The sequence below is a fragment of the Esox lucius genome, chromosome 21 (assembly GCF_011004845.1).
Source record: "Esox lucius isolate fEsoLuc1 chromosome 21, fEsoLuc1.pri, whole genome shotgun sequence".
Taxonomy (NCBI): Eukaryota; Metazoa; Chordata; class Actinopteri; order Esociformes; family Esocidae; genus Esox; species Esox lucius.
In genome coordinates, this window is record NC_047589.1 from 20,382,910 (window position 1) to 20,399,436 (window position 16,527).

General features: G+C 42.8%; 1 protein-coding gene across 5 annotated transcripts in view; it reads left to right on the forward strand.

Moving 5' to 3' along the window:
* The first annotated feature begins 11,989 nt into the window (after positions 1-11,989).
* The window catches only part of LOC105019475 (E3 ubiquitin-protein ligase HECW1), a 67,122-nt gene continuing 62,584 nt past the window's right edge, over positions 11,990-16,527 (forward strand). For 4 of the 5 annotated variants that reach the window (XM_010885695.4, XM_034289375.1, XM_010885694.4 and 1 more), the window contains exon 1: positions 11,990-12,193. Coding sequence is in view for 3 of the 5 variants with exons in the window: in XM_010885694.4 (XP_010883996.2) it covers positions 12,164-12,193 (30 nt within the window). In the remaining 2 variants the exon portion in view is untranslated. The remainder of the gene's footprint in view (positions 12,194-16,527) is intronic. The other variant, XM_010885698.4, reaches the window with a different exon arrangement.

Sequence of the window (16,527 nt, forward strand, 5' to 3'; positions counted from 1 at the left end):
CCCAGCTAAGAGGTCTGGACTGCTAGGACACTTCCCCTGCATCGAGGGAGTTGTATGCACACTGTTTTTGTATTCACACAATCACCACAGATATTTGGGTCAACAGCAAGTCATGTATTCGATGTAATTACACAGCCCCAAATATTAATCATTATGACTTTTACCACCAGATGTCAGCAGAGCCTCACCCTCAGCGGCATACCAGACCTACAGGATGCTCCGGTTTGCAGAGAAAATAGAAAAGAGAGATCTGTACGGTGACTGTTGGACGTTAACAAGGCATTATTCCATCTTAACTCCTCCTTTACATTTACTTGATTGGTTGAGTAGTGCAGAAGAGAACCTTCCACCAGGGAACTTCCCGGACATTTAAATCCCTTCTCACCAAGACCATTACATGGGAGATCTAGTTTCAGGCAATTATTTGAACACCTAGTTCAGTACAGACCTGACCCATCACAGGGTAGTGGTATCCAATCATTCAAATGGCCACCAATGCATTTTTAAATAATGTATATTGTATTATACAATATCCTGCATAACTTAGCAGAATAAAAACATATTCAGGATATTATAAAGCAATGATATCTTTCCAGTGGAGTTTTGTCGGAGAATTATCATCATGATGTCTATGAGAGAAAGGTATATTGATCTCTAAAGAAGCTTTTATAGTCTTTCGCATGCCATATGAAAACAATGCTCATGGGTGTACGCACTTATATACAACTTTCGCACGAAGTACGATTTATAATTCAAGACAATTGGATCAACAGCGTAATGCCTATTAGAGCAATCTAAATATGAATTATGTAGCAGGCAGTCATAACCTCGGAGATCAGAAAAGGACGCCAGTTCTTTTTCCCCCTATCATGCTCATGTTCTAACTTAAATACTTATGTTACCCCCAGACTCTCTTTCCCCTCAGGGTAATAAAATAATAATCTGGGACATCGTCCAAGAGCCATCCCTTACATAAAAGTACAAGATTTGTTACAAAGTACAAGATTTGTTAGCCTGTTAGATATCATGAACAAGACACCTTATATGTAGTCAAATATTGGTCAGTCACATGTCAGTATAGATGCCATTCTTTTCTGACCCTGGTGGCAGTGAATGAAAATAAAGTTAACTTGGTATGTTTTTTACATTTGATGTAAGGCAGGTTTACTTGTACTGAAGCAGTGGCAACTCTTCCTGGACACAGAAATAAAAATAAACATACTGATACATTTATAGACCTGTCTTTGGCACACCGTATTTTAAAATGACAGATGGGCAGCTGTGTCAGTGAGAAAACAATCTAGGGAGAGCAAGAATGTCCAGACAGTAATGACCAGAGTTGTTGGGCATGGTGAACAGCTACTAGAAAAAAGTACAAGATTTGTTACAAAGTACAAGAAATCTACTGATAGCCTGTTATTTCCCACCATTTTCTCACACAAACCACAGGCTGTTCATCCCAAACATTGTCTACAATGCTATCTGATTATGTTTATATAAAAAACAATAAAAGCCTGAGTTTAATAATCACATATGCTATGTTTATCTTTGTTCAGAAATGTTAATAGCCAAGTTCAATCAAGGCATATAAGTCCAGATAGTGCATTCCTTCCAGCGCAGAGGGATTACAGTATACATTTTCTGGTTGAGTAAGCATCATGGTAAGAATCAGAATGACATTGGATGTAATTCAGCAGACACAAATCTAGACATTGACGGTGCAGATTCAGCTAGGAGTTGCTCAAATGAAGCAGGGCCTTAATCATGCAATGGATATTATAAAATTGTGTAAAAGTTCAACAAAATGCTTGGGAATTTATTCCCTGGTTTACGCTTGCCATTTAGCAATGTTTTGCAATATTTCTTCCACTAGCAAAAAATTCCTTTTCTGTCAAATTTGTTTTGGGAAAAATAATACAGTTTTCCTAAATAGACAACTAACAACACCATAATGAATAAAATATTCATCTGTACAAGTACCAGTACAATTCTACTCTAGGTTGAAAATGTCAATTGAAATCCAGGGGCAAACAGCTAAACCGGTTTTACAGGATGACACAGTAATCATTAGTTGTATCACTCATTGATTCACAGTATTGCTATCGTGACACTTCTCAAGTACCTGCAAGTTTAGGGAAGAGATAGCAAATGGAGGTCTGATAAGTCTCCTTACTCAACATACTGTAGCTCTACAATGGTTGTCTTCCCAGGGCTGCGCTCACACTACCACTGATGCATTGCTTGAGGCTGTTCTAACATCCAGTTAAAGTAAATGCAAGCATAGTGTACATTTTGGCATATTTTAGTCCTAGGTGAATTTAGTATTAGCCAACTAAACCTCTAAAAAACAGGCCAACTATACTTGTTCAAGGTGTATCTATGTATAACAGAAAATGACATGCTCTCATTAACATTTATGTCAAAACAACTCTTGTAAATTAACATATGTTTATTTCTCCTAGATGGCTGTGGCTGACGTGTGGCTGGGAGTTCTTTTGGGCGAGGTATATTAGCCAAGCACAGCCCAGGGTGATGAGTTGGAACTGTCAGCAGGGATTTCCTCGTCTCCTTATGCTCTTGTGTCTCCATCATGCATGGTTGGGTGCCTGCAAAAGCTAACTGAAAAAAAACAGAATGGCTTAATACCCTAAGCCCACTGGTAGTTGCTGTATTGATATGTACTGTGTAATTAGACCCTGCATATTAATATATATATAGTACATACAGTGCCTTGTATAAAAACCCATGTATGAAACCTATGAACAATTCTCTCATCTTATTGAATTACAAATGTAAGTAACATTTTGTTCCGTTTTTATTTTAAACATACAATGTCAAGTCAATTATTGTAACGCTGGGCCATAGAAGGGCAGCAACCCAGCAGCAGGACCAGTATCTGTTCCTTTGTGTGTGGAGGAACAGGAAAAGCACTGCCAGAGCGCTACAAAATGATCTCCGGACTACTGGTTTCCATGAGGGTGGCATGAGGGCCTGATGTCCTCTAGTGGGACCTGTGCTCAAAGCCCAGCACCGTGCAGCTCAATTGGCATTCGCCAGAGAACACCACAATTGGCAGGTCCGCGTTTGGCACCTCGTTCTCTTCACAGATGAGAGTAGGTTCATGCGCACATGTGACAAATGTGAAATAATCTTGAGACGCCGTGGTGAACGTTATGCTGCCTGCAACATCATCCAGCATGACCGGTTTGGCGGTGGGTCAGTGATGATCTGGGGAAGCATATCCTTGGAGGGTCGCACAGACCTCCATGTGCTAGCCAACGGTACCCTGACATCATCAGACCTTACGCTGGTGCAGTGGGCCCTGGGTTCCTCCTGGTGCAGGACAATGCCCAGCCTCATGTGGCCAGAGTTTGTAAGCAGTTCCTGGATGACATAGCCATTGATGCCATTGACTGGCTCTCACGTTCCCCAGGCCTGAATCCAATTGAGGACCTCTGGGACGTTATGTAACGCTGCCAAGTAATGCCACAGACTGTCCAGGAGCTCACTGATGCCCTGATCCAGGTCTGGGAGGAGATCCCCCAGGACACCATCCACCATCTCATCAGGAGCATGCCCAGATGTTGTCGGGAGTACATACAGGCACATGGGGGCCATACACACTACTGAGTGACATTATGAGTTGCCCTGATGAAATTCACACAAGTTGGAACAGCCTATGATTTCATTTGTCTACTTAGATTTTCGGTGTGGGCTGGAATCCAGTCCTCAATCGGTTGGTGATTTTGGTTTCCATTGACCATTTTTACATAATTTTGTTCTCAACAAATGACACAATGTACATTAAATATTTTGATCTTTAATATGTTTTGTTCATCAAGACCCTGTGTGTGGTTTAAGTGTTCCTTTAATTTTTAAGTGGTGTATATAAAATATGTAGAAATTCAAATAGTTACAGTGTATATAAATAATATTACAAAGCAAGGGTGTCATTGGAAGCAGCAAACTGAAATGACTATCAACCAAAGAAGAACAGGCTTAAAGATGCTTAAAGAGAATTAAATAACTTGGTTCTACTGAGTTTAGTGTTGAATATGAAGGGAGGGCCAATTAACCAGGGTGAAAGGTCACAATGTTGAAGGGGGCAGAGGTCATAAAGTGGATGGCAGAGTCGTAAATTATGTCTACGTTACGGAGTAACTATGTAGCTACAAACTTAAAGATCACATTGCTGTAGTCGAGGATTGACAGAATGTTAATTTTAACAAGTGTATACTTGGCAGCATGTATTGTGGATTTTTCTGGATTTAACTTTCGACTGCAGGTGGGCAATGTGGGTAGTGAATGAGACTCAGAGGTTTTGTCAAATACCAAGGTATTTGTAGGTGTTAACATACCGAAACCCAGTTCCATCCAGGGCTTTCAGTATGTATCCAAGGCTGTGATTAAAAAGCATACATTTAGTTTTTAGGTAGTAGATGGAGGTCAGCAAAGGCATATTGGATGTGGTTAAAGCTGTGTTGAAGGGTGGGCAGCAGTGAGGGGACAGTTGTGTACAACGTAGTTTCAACGGCATAGAGACAGATGAGGGAGTTACCGGGAGCAAGGGAAATGTTTATGGTGAGCACATAATCAGAGAGGTTATGAAAACTTTCATGAATATCATCACTAAGCAACAGCGTCACAAAATATAAAAATAAACAGCTGATTGTTTGGCTGAATGGTCAAATTTTGGAACACTTTAAAGGTGCTTTGCTATTGGGTAGCAGGCAGACAATTTCCTCTAGGCTCCAATTAAAGGTGTTGTAAATAGGCCTGACAAATAATCTGCTATCAACCATAGATTTATACCATCTAGGTTGTCCAGGTGGTTTATGTTCATTGATGGATTGCAATAAGACTTACATTTCTTCACACACAAACTTTTCTGAATTCAAAACTACAGAGCTTGTGCTTCATTATTTCGTAATTGATTCATGAATATACATACATACATACATCATCTTCTGCTTCATCTGGGGCCGGGTCGAGGGGGCAGCAGTCTAAGCAGAGATGCCGTAGACTTCCCTCTCCCCAGACACTTCCTCCAGCTCTTCCGGGGGGACACCGAGGCATTCCCAGGCCAGCCGGGAGACATAGTTCCTCCAGCGTGTCCTAGGTCTTCCCCGGGGTTTCCTCCCAGTGGGACGGGACCGGAACACCTTCCCAGGAAGGCGTTCCGGAGGCATCCGTAACAGATGCCCAAGCCACCTCAGCTGACCCCTCTCGATGTGGAGGAGCAGCAGCTCTACTCTGAGCTCCTCCCGGGTGACCGAGCTTCTCACCCTATCTCTAAGGGATCGCCCAGCCACCCTGCGGAGAAAGCTCATTTCGGCCGCCTGTATCCGGGATCTTGTCCTTTCGGTCATGACCCAAAGCTCATGACCATAGGTGAGAGTAGGAACGTAGATTGACCGGTAAATCAAGAGCTTCGCCTTGTGGCTCAGCTCTTTCTTCACCACGACAGACCGATACAAGACCCCTAGATACTTAAACTCCTCCACTTGAGGCAGGCACTCACCACCAACCTGAAGTGGGCAAGCCACCCTTTTCCGACTGAGGACCATGGCCTCAGATTTGGAGGTACTGATTCTCATCCTCACCGCTTCACACTCGGCTGCAAACCGTCCCAGTGCATGCTGAAGGTCCTGGCTTGAAGGGGCCAACACGACAACATCATCCGCAAAGAGCAGAGACGAAATTGTATGGTCCCCAAACCTGACACCCTCCGGCCCCTGGCTGCGCCTAGAAATTCTGTCCATAAAATTACGAACAGAACCGGCGACAAAGGGCAGCCCTGCCGGAGTCCAACATGCTCTGGGAACAAGTCTGACTTACTGCCGGCAATGCGGACCAAGCTCCTGCTTCGGTCGTACAGGGACCTAACAGCCCTTAGCAAAGGACCCAGGACCCCATATTCTCAAAGCACCCTCCACAGGATGCCGCGAGGGACACAGTCGAATGCCTTCTCCAAATCCACAAAAAACATGTGGACTGGTTGGGCAAACTCAATATCTCCAGCCTCCCTCGGGATCCAGTCGAAGCTCTGCCGGAGGTGGGAGTTAAAGATCTCTCTGAAAGGAGACTCAGCCAGACGTTCCCAGCAGACCCTTACAGTACGCTTGGGTCTGCCGATTCTGTCCAGCTTCCTCCCCCGCCATCGGATCCAACTCACCACCAGGTGGTGATCAGTTGACAGCTCCGCCCCTCTCTTCACCCGAGTGTCCAAGACATACGGCCGCAGGTCAGATGAAACGACAACAAAGTCGATCATCGACCTACGGCCTGGGGTGTCCTGGTGCCACGTGCACTGATGGACACCTTTATGCTTGAACATGGTGTTCGTTATGGACAAACTGTGACTAGCAAAGAAGTTCAATATCTCAACACCGCTCGGGTTCAGATCAGGGGGGCCGTTCCTCCCAATCACGCCCCTCCAGGTGTCACTGTCATTGCCCACGTGTGCGTTGAAGTCCCCCAGTAGAACGATAGAGTCCCCAGTTGGAGCAATTTCCAGCACCCCTCCCAGAGACTCCAAGAAGGTCGGGCACTCTGCACTGCCGTTCGGCCCGTAGGTACAAACAACAGTGAGAGACCTATCCCTGACCCATAGGCGCAGGGAAACGACCCTCTCGTTCACCGGGGTAAACTCCAACACATGGTGGCAGAGCTGGGGAGCTATAAGCAAACCCACACCAGCCCGCCGCCTCTCACCATGGGCAACTCCAGTGTGGTGAAGAGTCCATCCTCTCTCAAGGAGTGTGGTTCCAGAGCACAAGCCGTGCGTAGAGGTGATCCCGACTACCTCTAGTCGGAACCTCTCAACCTCACGCACAATCTCAGGCTCCTTACCCGCCAGCGAGGTGACATTCCACGTCCCTAGAGCTAGTTTCCGTGTCCAGGGATTGGGTTGTCGAGGCCCCCGCTATCGACTGCATACCCGATCCTCTCCGCACCGACCCCTTATGGTCCCTCCTGTAGGCGGTGAGACCATGGGAAGGCGGCCCCACATCACTCGTTCGGGCTGAGCCCAGCCGGGCCCCATGGGGAAAGGCCCGGCCACCAGGCGCTCACATACGAGCCCCAACCCCGGGCCTGGCTCCAGGATGGGGCCCCGGCTGCGCCATACCGGGCAACGTCACGGTGCTCAAAATGTAATTCATCATTAAAGGGTTTTGAACCGCTCTTAGTCTGACCTGTCGCCTAGGACCTGTTTGCCTTGGGAGAATCTACCAGGGGCATATAGCCCCAGACAACATAGCTCCTAGGGTCACTCTGGTACTCAAACCCCTCCACCACGTTAAGGTGGCAGTTCATGTATATATGAATATCAACCTCAGCGTTTGTTGTTGGCTACATATTCTTGTCAACAAAAAGGTAATTAAAGTGGTTGGTAATACCAAACAGCTTTGTTATGAATGAGCCATCTGCTTCAATTAAGGACAGAGCTGAGTTAACATTTTGCTCAAAATTTAATTTAAGGTACTCCAGACCTTTTTACAATCATTCTTTACATCATTAATCTTTGTTTTGTAATCTAGTTTATTTTAGTTTTCATTTAGTGTAAGTGATTTCTCAGTTTGCAATACAATCCACTGAGCAGCGAGACATAAGTGGCATTCCCTTTTACTCACCATTTCTTTCATACTGTTTATCAACTCCACATCGTATCCATAGCATTTGGTAGTTCTTAATGGGTAAATGCTTATCCATAATTGGATGAAGCCATTTCAGGAACACTTCTGGTGCCTCAATAAATACAAGAGGTCAGCAAATGTTTTTCATATCCTCCACATAGAAAAAATTATAAAATATTTTGTATGATCGCTTATTTCCTATTTCAGGCCCAGGCAACAGAGGCTTGTTTTTTCTTGATATTGCTATATCATAATCACAGCATTCTATGGGTGTGGAGTCTGTTTATGAAACAGACTTCTGCAGTATTAGATGTGATTTACTCTCTGTAAATACACTGGAACTGTAACATGACTGCTGACCTGATTATATGCATTGATTGGAGAGGTCAGCTTGAATATATATATATATATATATATATATATATATATATATATATATATATATATATATATATATATATATATATATTATCTCACAAATGTGAGTACATCCCAATTTTTTTACAAATATTTAGTTATATCTTTTCATGCATCTTTCCAACACTGAAGAAATGACACTTTGCTACATTGTAAAGTAGTGAGTGTACAGCTTGTATAACAATGTAAATATGCTGTCCACTCAAAATAACACAACACACAGCCATTAATGTCTAAACCGCTAGCAACAAAAGTGTCAATATTTTGTATGGCCACCATTATTTTCCAGCACTGCCTTAACCCTCCTGGGCGTGGAGTTACCCAGAGCTTCATAGGTTGCCACTGGAGTCCTCTTCCACTCCTCCATGACGACATCACAGAGCTGGTGGATGTTAGAGACCTTGCGCTCCTCCACCTTCTGTTTGAGGATGCCCCACAGATGCTTAATAGGGTTTAGGTCTGGAGACATGCTTGGCCAGTCCATGACCTTTACCCTCAGCTTCTTTAGCAAGGCAGTGGTCATCTTGGAGGTGTGTTTGGGGTCGTTATCATGTTGGAATAGTCTCCGAAGGGAGGGGATCATGCTCTGCTTCAGTATGTCACAGTACATGTTGGCATTCATGGTTCCCTCAATGAACTGTAGCTCCCCAGTGCCAGCAGCACTCATGCAGCCCCAGACCATGACACTCCCACCACCATGCTTGACAGTAGGCAAGACACACTTGTCTTTATACTCCTCATCTGGTTGCCGCCACACATGCTTGACACCATCTCAACCAAATACGTTTATCTCGGTCTCATGAGACCACAGGACATGGTTCCAGTAATCCATGTCCTTAGTGTGCTTGTCTTCAGCATACTGTTTGCGGGCTTTCTTGTGCATCATCTTTAGAAGAGGCTTCCTTCTGGGACGAAAGCCATGCAGACCAATTTGATACTGTGTGCAGCATATGGTCTGAGCTCTGACAAGCTGACCCCCCACCCCTTCAACCTCTGCAGAAATGCTGGCAGCACTCATACGTCTATTTCCCAAAGACAACCTCTGGATATGACGCTGAGCATGTGCACTCAACTTCTTTGGTCGACCATAAGCTCTGGGTTAAAAGATAGTTGTGGTTAGTATTTATTGGGCCATTGTGTAATGATTAATTGGATTTCTGAGTGGAATCTGTCCTGTTAAACCGCTGTATGGTCTTGGCTCAGTTCTTGGATCAGTTTCAGGGTCTTGGCAATCTTCTTATAACCTAAAAAAGGAAGAACATGCAGTTTTAAAGATGAAATGCAAATTCCACTATTGTGGCTAATCCTCTTCGTGGCTAATATCAAATAGTCTGGGAAGCCAATATGTAGCTAGCCATCAACTAGCTAGCAGCAAAATGCTAAAGAATTGAATTAACCCACAATCAGCTGTAGTTAAAAGAAAAATAATACTGCCAGTGCCAGCCAGACTCAAAGCCATTTGAAATTATTTATGTTAGCCTGCAAAAAGCATGAGAATGACTTTGAATTCCCCCAAAACTTCTCAAAACCACAAAGTAGGCTTAGTACCTGGCAGAAGTACAATATGAGCAAGAACTTCAATTGTCTATTAATTGTCATTTGAAATGGCAGCAGAGGTAGGCTAAAGCATCATAAGAAACATGCACATTCCTCTCTCTTTCAAGGAGAAAGCCAAGGTCCTAATGATTAGTGCCCCGGTGCGTTTAACCGTCATCAAGCGCTTAAGCAGGCTTGTCATGGCCCACATTAAATGCAGTTTACCAGGATCACTGACCCACTCCAGTATCCCTACCTTAGCAGATCCAAGGGTGCCATTTCCATTGCTATTCACATAGCCACATGACACGTAGAGAAGAGGGAAATGGTCCAATATTTAACACTAACGTTCCTTATAAACCCATTCTGTGCAAGCCTGCACCTACCCAAGCCATAGCGTAACTTGTGGAACTCCATGTACTCATACCCCACAGCCATCAGCCAATCAGCATTCAGGATTCAATCAAATCGGCCTATAATGGCTTAAATACCCTGGTTATGACATCACATCCCTTTGACCTGCTCTAATTGTGTTGGTCATCAACGTAGGTTTGTATAGTATATATACCAAAATACCACAGCTAAGTGCTATGTTCAGGCACTCTGGACAATTCCCCTCTGAACTGTTCTTAGTTGTGTTGTATTGACCATGTACCACACCCTTTCTTGTCTTATTTTTAAATATCATTTGGAAGGCAACTCCCTATATTGCCTTTAGAAGGTGCGATTGTATAGTTCATGTGGGCATGCTTTGAGAGCGTACCCAAATGTGCCAGACATCATTCCCTCCTTCAGAAAAACGGGGTTATAGACATAATGTAATAATAATATTTTTATAAAAAAAACATTGTATCTGCCTTTCCCATGAAAACTAGGATAACAAAATAGTTTATAGCAAAATATTTGTTTCTGGATGATGCGCATATTTGCTATGTTGTTGATAACAAAATCGCATATTTTAATTCGATTACAGCCGCTCCTCCTAATCGGTTTTAATCCTAGAAGGTGACGGAAAAAAGCCTAGTTTCTCTCGGTCTCCCGTTGCTCAACTGTCTTACTATAGCAGTGTGAAGGTAATGTGGTAGGCTACTAATCCTACTGATATACGGGTTGCAGTCTAATTACAGTTAAAAAAGTGAGGATTCTTTTCTGGATTCGCACAACACTGCGAGAAAAAAAGACATACCATACGCAATATCTGGGAAACACACATATCAGTTAACAGAATAACAGTGCAAGAACCAAAAACAAATTACTGAGTAAACTCTCCCTCCATTTTTTATAATTCATGAGGATTCTAAAGTCATGTGCGACGTAAAATGTCCTTGTTCCGAGACAGAAACGTTTTCCAAAATGGAGAGACAAAAGCCACTTTAGTCAAGGGTGAAAATAAAACTGACTAGCACCTTGCCTGCCATGTCAACTCAAATTCAGTTTACAGTTTTTCTCGATTGCTTGAGCACTTTTGTACAAACATAATTCCCTTTTTCATGACAGTTGAAACGCAGGTCCAAACAAAAGAACATAATACAGCAAGACAAATACAGCAAGACAAAGGTTTAGAAATAAATAACACACACAAAATATTAAATACATAATACAAACTCAAGTATTTGCATCAAAAGATACAACTTTTCATCTCATGACAAGTTATTTAAAATTATCATTAGACAACGGCCCAATAAATATTAGCTACAACTATTAACCCATGGCATGGTTAACATTTTTCCACATGTTCATTGTTTCTGGATATTCATACTCTTCAGTGACATACTCCATCCCTTTTAGTAAAAATTATTTTAGAGAAAAATAAAACATATGTTTTTTTGACTTATACAATACAATATTGTACAAAATATATTTACAGTATCCACAAATGACCTATACATGTAAAGAAAAGTGTTAAGCACGCTCTGGGTTAAAAGATAGTTGTGGTTGGTATTTATTGGGCCATTGTGTAATGATTAATTTGACTTTTTTTCATGAGATAAAAAGTTGATTTTGTATTATTTATTTAAGATTTTGAGTGTGTGAATACATTTTGCAAATGAAATGTGTCATTCTGGCCAACGCTGTTTTTTGTTTGGATCTGCGTACTAACCCGGTTTTGAAAATGTGAATTCTGCATGGACAAAGGGGCTTAAGCAATCGAGGAAAGCTGTATTACCATTATAGGCCCTAGAGTAGGGCTTAATTAAACCTGACTTTTGTTCCATTTCACACTTTGTAGATTCGCTATAATTTCACCACTTGGAAATATTTGTCGCATCTTTTTACATTTATAGTTCCAACCCCCATTATGGCAATATTGTAAAATGTCGTTTTCGTCCAGTACGAAAGTGGAGGTTTATGGGGGCAGCAGAGAGGTGGGGGGAAGTAACGCAGTTGAGGAAGCAAATTGGGATTGGCTGCTGCTACATGGTACCCAGAGACGAGCTGTCGGATGGGAGTATGCGCTATTCATGTGTCGATATCAGCCAGGACGTTTGAGCTTTAATTTTCACATTTTAAACATGGATTTTCCCGAAATCCACCGCTAGACGAATCACGGATTTATTGCTCGTTATTGGAGTATGATTCACCGTCAGGTTATTTTATCCCAGGTAGGTCGCGTTGTCTCTCTTTTGTTAAATCATTGCTCCTTGGACACATTAAGCAGCCTGGCGTTGGAGTGATCTACCTCGCTCACACGACTGGATGTGCTTTGCGGTACTGTAGGCTACCGACAGTCTGACAAAAACATTGTATATCTGGGTTTAGGCAGTGTCACTCTCATTCGATTATACGGTGCCAGTGTGAGTGTTTCTCTGTCTGCACGCGAGGCTGTCCCCTATTCCTTTGTGTGGGTCTCCCCATATAATCCTCTGGTTGAAAAAGACCCCAGTCATTCCTGTTAAGTGGGTCACACGTGATATTTGATGACAGACACATGTTTATTTTACCGTGTACCAAATTATAATGACATCCCCCTACAGAATAATACCAACTCAGTGTATAATAGATTTGCTTTCAGGTACTGTATATTCCAGTTTGTGTTCTTTCTTTCTTGGCATACGAGGTAAATATCAGGGATAGTTTCATACAGTACATTTCCTGTAAGCGTTAATTTGATTGAATGTGCAGCCTGTGCAATATGCCTGCCTACAATTTTGATTTGGTAACACATAGCATTTTCTGTAGGCCTGTTGGTTATTTGTTAGCTGTGACTTTGTAGCTGTTATGTACCCCTTCATCCGACTGCCCTACTGTAGGTTTCAAACCGTTGGTCCATCACACATGTGACCGCTCTCCTTAACTCGGTTACACTGGCAATGTTTTGACTACATTGCAGATGTTGCTGTTCTTGTTAAACCCTTATCTCAAACTCATCTGAGCTGTCAATAATTTACCAGTGATTAAGCAATCTTAAGCAGCTACAGTAGCGCTAGCCAAGAAAAGTGTCATCTTAAAAGAACACAAATTGAGCCTGCATGATCAGTAAGTTAAGCTAATTTTAGGTAATTTAGCAGATTATGTTATCCAGAGCGACATACAGTGGGGAAAACAAGTATTTGATACACTGCTGGTTTTGCAGGTTTTCCCATTTACAAAGCATGTAGAAGTCTGTACTTTTTATCATAGGTACACTTCAAATGTGAGAGAAGGAATCTAAAACAAAAATCCAGAAAATCACATTGTATGATTTCTAAGTAATTAATTAGCATTTTATTGCATGACATAAGTATTTGATACATCAGAAAAGCAGAACTTAATATTTGGTACAGAAACCTTTGTTTGCAATTACAGAGATCATACGTTTCCTGTAGTTCCTGACCATGTTTGCACACACTTCAGCAGGGATTTTGGCCCACTCCTCCATACAGACCTTCTCCAGATCCTTCAGGTTTCGGGGCTGTCGCTGGGCAATACGTACTTTCAGCTCCCTCCAAAGATTTTCTATTGGGTTCAGGTCTGGAGACTGGCTAGGCCACTCCAGGACCTAGAGATGCTTCTTACAGAGCCACTCCTTAGTTGCCCTGGCTGTGTGTTTCGGGTCGTTGTCATGCTGGAAGACCCAGCCACAACCCATCTTCAGTGCTCTTACTGAGGGAAGGAGGTTGTTGGCCAAGATCTCGCGATACATGGCCCCATCCATCCTCCCCTCAATACGGTGCAGTGGTCCTGTCCCCTTTGCAGAAAAGCATCCCCAAAGACTGATGTTTCCATCTCCATGCTTCACGGTTGGGATGGTGTTCCTGGGTTTGTACTCATCCTTCTTCCTCCTCCAAACACGGCGAGTGGAGTTTAGACCAAAAAGCTCTATTTTTGTCTCATCAGACCACATGACCTTCTCCCATTCCTCCTCTGGATCATCAAGATGGTCATTGGCAAACATCTGACGGGCCTGGACATGCGCTGGCTTGAGCAGGGGGACCTTGCGTGCACTGCAGGATTTTAATTAATGACGGTGTAGTGTGTTACTAATGGTTTTCTTTGAGACTGTGGTCCCAGCTCTCTTCAGGTCATTGACCAGGTCCTGTTGTGTAGTTCTGGGCTGATCCCTTACCTTCCTCATGCCCCACGAGGTGAGATCTTGCATGGAGACCCAGACCGAGGGAGATTGACCGTCATCTTGAACTTCTTCCATTTTCTTATAATTGCGCCAACAGTTGTTGCCTTCTCACCAAGCTGCTTGCCTATTGTCCTGTAGCCCATCCCAGCCTTGTGCAGGTCTATAATTTTATCCCTGATGTCCTTATACAGCTCCCTGGTCTTGGCCATTTTGGAGAGGTTGGAGTATGTTTGATTTAGTGTGTGGACAGGTGTCTTTTATACAGGTACCGAGTTCAAACAGATGCAGTTAATACAGGTAATGAGTGGAGAAACTAACAAGTCTGTGAGAGCTGGAATTCTTACTGGTTGGTAGGTGATCAAATACTTATGTCATGCAATAAAATGCAATATAATTATTTAAAAATTATACAATGTGATTTTCTGGATTTTTGTTGAAGTGTACCTATGATAAAAAATTACAGACCTCTACATGCTTTGTAAGTAGGAAAACCTGCAAAATCGGCAGTGTATCAAATACTTGTTCTCCCCACTGTACATGAGCAATTAGGATTAAGTGCCTTGCTCAAGGGCTCACCAAGAGACACCAGTGGGTGAAAACGTAGTTACTGGTGCGGCGCTCTAATCACTAACCTACAGTATATTCCGCTCCTATCTCCAATTCTTTATTCATTTGAGTCCATAACTAGCCTGGCTGTATAGTTATAATTCTTACATCTTGCCGATCTTTGTCATATGCTAAACATAGCTCTTCCACAGGGTGGATGGGGTGGAATGTTAGCTGAACAGACCAGAACCCGGGCTAAACATAAGCAGATGAAACCTTAAATCGTCATCATTTAAATCAGTTTAGTTCACTATGATCTCTGTTAGAATATAAGGGTTATGTGTTTATTGGGTTGCAATTGCATCATGCTGCTGCTCTTCCTGAGGTGCCCACCTCAGCATCCATATCTGCGTTGTCTTCGAGTTCACCTAGCATTTAACAGACACACTCTACAGATCGGCACGCTAGAGGAGGGTTTGCTCGGACAGAGCAAAGTAGGCCGGTATTATCGACATGACGTTGTCTGACCCAGCGTTCCTTCACTCCACGCTGACCCGACCCGGTCAGACGCGACTGTTCAAGATCCACTCTGACCCCAGCCTCTCTCCTCTTCGTGGACTTGACTGGTGTTGCCTCTTACGAAGAATGACCTGCCAGGAGATAGTGGCTAAGCTAGTTTGATGATAACACGTGTTGTAACCAACAAGGTTCATATAGAATTGAGCAGATTAAGTTCAATGTGAACAGAACAGACAAAATTGTACAGCCACACGAGGAAAACTGCCAGAACAGAAAGAATAGCTTGAAACAACTGCTGCACTTATCTTTCAATGTGCTGACCTGACGCTATACTATACTGTTAAACTGATGGCACTATTTCAAAAGTGTCTTTTCACAACGACTTGCCATTGGTAGCTTGAGGCATGTTTTTGTCATAGGCTGCTGCTGACATGGCACATTCACGGTTAGGGTAAATGAAGAGACTTGGGATTGGGGTGCCATTTTGGATGCAGACAGTGAGTCTGAGTCAGATTTGAAACATTACCATTGATACTGTCACCCTGAGTCAGGTTTTACTCATCAACACTGATAGTGTCAAACAGAGTCAGGTATTACTAAATCAAAACTGATCTCACATGGAGAGACAGAGGAATGAATATTTAGCTTGACTGATTAACATAAATCTTTCCTCCGAGGGTGGATGTTATGAGACTCACCATCCAGATAAATCGTATTACTAAGTTGTGCTAATGTAGATGAAATGAAGTCACATCACCATGCTCATTGTGGTGACCAGTAAATGCACTGAAGGCATAGAACACACTATGAGATAATAAATAGGGCTGTGGCTTTGGTCTCTGAACGTGGTTTAAACTTGATGGTTTGTGAATGGACTTTTGTTTTGACTGTGTGCAGGTGGCTGTGTGGCAAAGACGTTAGGCCAACTTCATAATCTCATCACCCCGTGGGAGAATCCAGATGTGTCGTTCGCTGCCTTTTCCTGGTTTTGTAATCTTATTGGTTTAGTATGAAACATGGGCTTTGCCTGACACCAACCCAGTTGTATCGATTGTACTCTTCAGGAAAATTTTAGGACAGTGTTGTTGGTTCATAGATTGCTGATTGTATTCTGTTCAAGCAGAAAAACAGAACAGACTCTTATGTTTATACCGTGAATATGCAGAATGATATGTTAGTGTCACAAAATTTACACTTAAGTGAAATTAATTAGTGAAATTGGTTTGGTTTATATCAAGGCGCTTTTCATTTTAAAATGTTCTCCAAATCCTACAACTGTAAATCAGTGGGGTTCTGTGTAAAAGCAGTATTTTTATACCA